We start from the raw sequence: 6,126 nt of genomic DNA, 5'->3' as shown, positions 1-6,126 counted from the left end.
AGGAGACAACTTTAAGATGTCAATTAAAAGGACAAGAAATTTTATTTTTTAAGTAAATAGGATGTACTGATGGTCCTGGGAGTTATGGAAAATTGTCTTCTTTTTCCCGTCTGAGAAAAGTCATTTCGATTCAAAAATATTTTTACAATTTTTTGTAATTTACTTTTGACCGCCAATTGGGTCAAGTTTTTTAAGCAGACATTTTTGAAAAATGGTTTTGTCAACATTTTGGTGCTTTGATAGGCAAAAATTGATATCTTATTGATGTCACAAAACTATGCGCCACTTGGGTATGAGTGTGAATGCAGCAGACAGACAAATTTTGAATTATTAATAAATAAAGTAAATAATTAAGAAAATAAAATTTAAAAAAAATGCGCATTTTTTTAAATTATTTATAATTTTAAATGTGTCTGATGTCTGCTACATTCACACTCATTACTTGAGTACTTAAAGATAAAAAAACTTTTACTTTTTCTCTAACCCCAGTTTCAAAATAAATTATTTTAAATTTTTATTTAAATCGAAGATTCAAAAAATTTTCTACGCGGCTTCAAAAAAATTTAAAACAAAAATCTTTCGTCTCCAGTCCTCAAATATTTAAATAAATAATTTCTCATCAAAGAAAACAAATTTTACAAAACTATAATTATATAAATTTAAATAAATCAAATTACAAAACTCACCTGATAAAAAATAATCACGATCATTAACTCAGGTGCCATTAAATGAATCTTTGGTCATCACAGCAGAAAACGAGTTGTCTATTTCAAAATTCACAATAAAGGAACAGGACAATTCAACTGTCCGTTGCAAGTAAAGGAAACGGAGAAACAAAAGCTACCAGCGGCGGGTAAATTTAAAAAACCAAATTGGCGCCACCGTACAAAGACCAGAGTGTCGCTAGTGTCTCAGTGAAGGAGGCTTGACGACGCCACGCAGGGCAAATGCGATCCAGAGTTAATTCCGCCATAGCGGTGTGTACTTTATTATCCGAGTGTTTGTAGCAAAACGTCTGACGCGACGCCTTACCGACGCTCGGCGTCATTTTCTATTAATGCGCTAACGGGTAAGACAAAGTTTTGTTAAAAATAATTATTTATCGTGATCAAACATTTAAAATTTTAAAATATAATTCATTAATTACACAACACATTTTATTATACTACTCAGGATCAACATAAAGAAAAATAAAAAATGGAAAATAGATCAGCGGCTACACTGCGGTCTCGACGAGTTTGCCGATTCTGCTTGTGCGAGAATGAGCCATTGCACTTCATCTATGAGAGAGATCCATCCAGGCCCTTTCAGGTCCCGCTATCACTGCAAATAATGTCTTGTGTCTCTATTGAGGTACAGTATGCCTTTCATTTTATTTCAAATGAATATTTAAATACATTTATTTATTTATCGGTATCTGATTATTTATTTTACTATCGTATCATATTTTCAATATTCAATGGTCAATTACACATTTACTCCGTGCTGTGTGTGATTTGGTAATTGATGTATAGTGTATAATGTAGGGGCAATCGGCGATGTAGAACCAGCTTGCTAAAGCCAGTCAATAGTTTTGTGTTGGTAAAATCGTTTTCTGAATTATTTTATGAGTTTCATATTTTTTATCGATTTTATTTCTCGTGATACTTGGAAATTTTTAATAAACAAAATACATTTGTTTTATCAATTCATTTTTATTAAAAAATTTTTCACTTTAAATTTTATTTTACTCAGAAATTTTATTTGAATTTTAGAAAAATTTTTTTTTTATAGAAAATTTACTTTTTAAAAATTTTTATAAAATATCGTAAAATAATCAAATATTATCTATAAATTTATAAATAAAAAAATATATAATAAAATTAATTGTAGGTATATGCAGCTGATGGAATGCCTCAAATGATTTGCAAAATGTGCCGTTGGAATTTAGACCGTTCATACAAATTCAAACTCCAATGCAAAAAAGCTGACGATGCATTGCGAGCATACCCAGCAACAGGAGTGTTGCCTCGTCCCTTCCCGCCAATAACCAACGACTCGATGGACAGCGCTGGTAACAAGCGCTCAGCCGACCAGCGAACCCAATCCGAACAATCACTGAAGAAGCCGCGAGTAGATAACGGGGATCGCGAACGCAGAGAACGCGAACGTCAAGAATCAGTCAAGTCAGATCGCGAGGAGATGTACAAAGAGGAGCATCGTGACAGCGAAGCTGACGAGGAGAGCATGGATGACAAGTCTGGTAAATTGGAACCTGGTGAAATTCGCGTTCACGCATGCGATCAGTGTGACCGAACATTCCCACTACGTCAATCTTTGGTGCTTCACATCCAACGCGCTCATCGTGACCGCACTCACAAGTGCACAGAGTGCGACCGCATGTTCTTCTCCAAGTACGATTTGCAAAAGCACATGAGCACTCACGCTGAGGAGAAGCCGTACTCCTGCACAATTTGCCAGAAAACTTTCACGCGTGCGAATCTTTTAGCCCGCCATGAGAAGATTCATCACGAGGACATGCGTCACAGCTGTCAACACTGCGACCGCGAGTTTTTCTCCCGCGAAGATCTTGAGAAGCACGAGGACACTTCACATAAATCTATAAAACCTTTCTCATGCAACATCTGCAGCAAACGCTTCACTTACAAGCAGAGTCTTGAGCGCCATGAGATGCAGCACTCAGAAGACAAGAGTTTCACTTGCGAGTACTGCAAAGAAGCATTCAGGACCAGCACTAAACTGGCACGTCATTTACAAACTCATGCTGGACATCGTCCGTATTTATGTAAGTTGTGTCCTCGCGACTTCTTGCTCTCCCATCACCTGTCTCGTCACATGCGCACCCACTCCGTGGAGAAGCGGCACATCTGCGAGGAGTGTGGCAAGGCATTCAAACGCAAAGAGAGTCTTGAAGTCCACCAGCTCACTCACAGCAAACGCACTGGTTTAGGGTTGACTTGTGACGTCTGTCAAGAGACTTGTCGCAACCGCGCAGACTACGTGACTCACATCAAGCAGCACATTGAGGCGGGAGAAAAAATGGGACCAGATGGTCTCTCACCGGAGATTAAAGAGAAAATGGAGACCGAGTCTGAAGAGGAAGATGAAGAAGAACAATTCTCAGACGGTGACGACGATTATGAGCCACCGGCTTCCCTGCTTAAGAAATATCCAAAGTCTATTTCCAAACAGTCTGAGGAAAGCGAGGAAGAACCTGAGCAGCGCGTCGTCAAGGAAGAGCCCAAGGAGCAGGTGGTCTTTGTCCGTGCTAAGGATGGACAGATTGTCAAAAAGACAATAAAGACAATGATGCCGTCTCAGCGTAAAGAAACAGCTGAGACGAGAGTCGTGGCCAAGGCAAGTCCCAGCCAGTCCACCACCAAGGTCCAGCATTCCAAGCAATCTGATGGGTCACCCAAGGGAGCTGGGGCTCGTGCCGATGACACTGAAGCCGAGGTACAGAAGATTGTTGCTTCAGTGTTCCAAGAACACAAAATGTCATTAAAACAACAAAACATTCCACAGGAACCTCCAGCGAAGAGCCAGGTCACTCGCTCCCAGGTCATCAAGGAGGAGAAAGTTGAAGGAGGCACTCCCAAAACTGTCCAGGTAACTAAGCGTATTATTGTACGTAAACCAGCAGCCAATGAAACAACAACAACCACTACTACTACCACCACCACTACCCCAGCTGCTGCTCCAGCTAAAGAAGCAGCAGCGGACGCCAAGTCCACGACACCCGCTGTTAAAAGCACCAAGAGAGTTATCGTACGCAAAATAATTCGTAAAGGTAATACTGAACATGTCGAGTGGAGATATCAGGACGGTACTGAAATAGACGCTGCTGATCTCGCGAAACTGACCACCGGTCAAATTGTCAAGCGGGTCATCAAGACAATCAGTAAACCCAAGGTACCGCAAGCTGTCAAAGTGTCCACTGAACAACGCGCTGCTGCTACTACCGAGGCGCCTAAATTTGAATTGAAGACATCGCAGTCTAGCACGACCGTTGCACCAGTGACTATAACTCCGGTGGCTCCGGTTGTAGATAAGAATGATAAGATTTCAGAGAAAGTTGAGCAGCTAGAGAAAACTGTCGCTCAACAGCGTCTTCAGATCGAGGAACTGCGTTTGAGAAAAGACACATATGAGCCGATGGACGACATGCTTCCAGAACGACATGACTCTGAGGACGAACAAGAATTGCCGTTGAAACGCGTGTTTGTTAAAACAAACCAGAGTATTTATGACGAGGAAAAAACTTACAGCGACTTGTTGGATGATAAGAGCGTGACGATAAAGAAGATAGAGAAGAATAAAGATAAAATTGAGAAGAAAGTTCTCATAAAAACTGAAGAACCTTCAGAAGTTGAGCAGATGAGCATTGAAATCAACAGCATGATGGCTGAAGCCGAAGCCAAGAAAGCAGCAGCCGCCGCTGAAGAAGCTGTCGAGGCCGTCGAAGAATTGGAGCCCGAGAAACCGGCTGATGAACAAATGGAAGTCGAGCAGTCAGAGGAACCCGAAAAGGAGGCAATGGAGCTCAATGATTCCGCGGCCGAAAAAAATGATGTCTCCAAAGTCGATGCTGAACAGGAGGAAGAAAAACAAACGGATGAAGAAGCTGTAGTTGCAGCACTCGAGCAGCAAGACGATCCAGAGTCATCGGATATTTTTGACGCTCCTTCTTCGCCTCTGAGCCAGAAAACAAATTCAAATCTTGATGATTCGGTGGTTGCTCTGAGTCAGGCCAACGATACCATTAATTTAAATGACACTAATGACAGTCAGGACAGCTTGGAAGACAAACTTTCACGAATGGATGGTTAGTTATTTTTTATTATTTTAATATTGTATGACAATTTAAAAAGTAATGTGGAATAATTAATCAATTAATTAATAATAATTTTATTATTGTTATTAATTCTTACAATAATTCAGGATCTACCGGTTCAATTTTATTCTACTGATATATTAAATATATATAAATATATATAAATTAAAGATATTAAGTAACGAATAAAGCATTTTTTTTTGAAAAAATATAGATGTTAATCCATAAAAATAATCTTCCCTCAAATTTCAAATTTTATTTTCATATTTCTATGGGATTTTTATTTTTTCTTAAATGCTTATGATTATTCGCGGAACTTTGAATTTATTTGATGTTAATTAAGACAAATAAATAATTGGTAGTGCGTTGTGATGATGAGTGGAGAAAAAAATTAATTACTGCACGTACTATGATTACTTTGAATTTAAATGAACATATTTCTTTTTTTAACAAATTAAATTTTTAAAAAGTCATAAATATATTATGAGTAATAAGCAAATGGGAGGATAATAAATTGTAAATATATCACAGATTGTTCCTAGAGGCGGTAAAAAAAATGGTGGATAAAAAATTGATTTTATGTATATATAAAAATCGATGATAATTTTCTTGGAGAATAGAGGCAATGAATTGTTTGATCTTCATGTAGATCTTGATTTGTTCAAGGAACAATATTGATATAAAATTTGGTTATATAATAATAGTACAAGCAGTAAAGATAAAGAATATAAAATTATAATTATAATTATAAAATAAAATTTTAATTATGTAAACCAGCATTTGAGATAAAATAATCAAATTATCTAAATAAAATGTGTGGTGTGTAAATTTCAAATATTTTTTTTATCCTTTTAGATTTATTATTTCCTAATTATGGTTTTATACCATGGTTTAAATTTTTCATCAGTTCTATGATAGAGTATAACTTTTTTTTTAAATTTATCAGTAGAATTGATTAGAAATTTTAAAAATAAACAAAACTGTACCTAAGTCACTTCCCATTTTCTTTTCCTCATAATTTAAATTTATTACAGAAATAATTAACTAAGGCGGCTATAAAATTTTGAATAAAAATATTTATTAGTTGCATTTTTACTGTTAAGATTAAAAAGTTAGAATAGTAATTTTGGAAAAAAACCAAATGTTTTTCTGGCAAATTCCGTGCTCGGCTATTAAAAACTTATCGGTAAAGTGACAAAAATGTGATAAAGAAGAATATGAATATTTTTTATCTATGGTGAATACTCAAATGTAGGAAATCAAAAAATATATTTGAATATTTTATATATTTA

The 6,126-nt window shown here is 36.6% G+C and overlaps 1 protein-coding gene across 1 annotated transcript; it reads left to right on the top strand.

Annotated features, from left to right (window-relative positions):
• The first annotated feature begins 965 nt into the window (after positions 1-965).
• On the top strand, positions 966-5,631 carry LOC103570944 (uncharacterized). The gene is made up of 3 exons (XM_008548860.2): positions 966-1,069; positions 1,174-1,353; positions 1,873-5,631. Exons 2-3 carry the CDS (start codon positions 1,198-1,200, stop codon positions 4,828-4,830), a joined length of 3,114 nt encoding a protein of 1,037 aa, XP_008547082.1. The 5' UTR covers positions 966-1,069; positions 1,174-1,197; the 3' UTR covers positions 4,831-5,631.
• Positions 5,632-6,126: the final 495 nt, after the last annotated feature.

The sequence above is a fragment of the Microplitis demolitor genome, chromosome 7 (assembly GCF_026212275.2).
Source record: "Microplitis demolitor isolate Queensland-Clemson2020A chromosome 7, iyMicDemo2.1a, whole genome shotgun sequence".
Classification (NCBI taxonomy): domain Eukaryota; kingdom Metazoa; phylum Arthropoda; class Insecta; order Hymenoptera; family Braconidae; genus Microplitis; species Microplitis demolitor.
The sequence above is the reverse complement of the archived record's forward strand: the minus strand, read 5'-3'. Positions and strand labels throughout refer to the sequence as shown.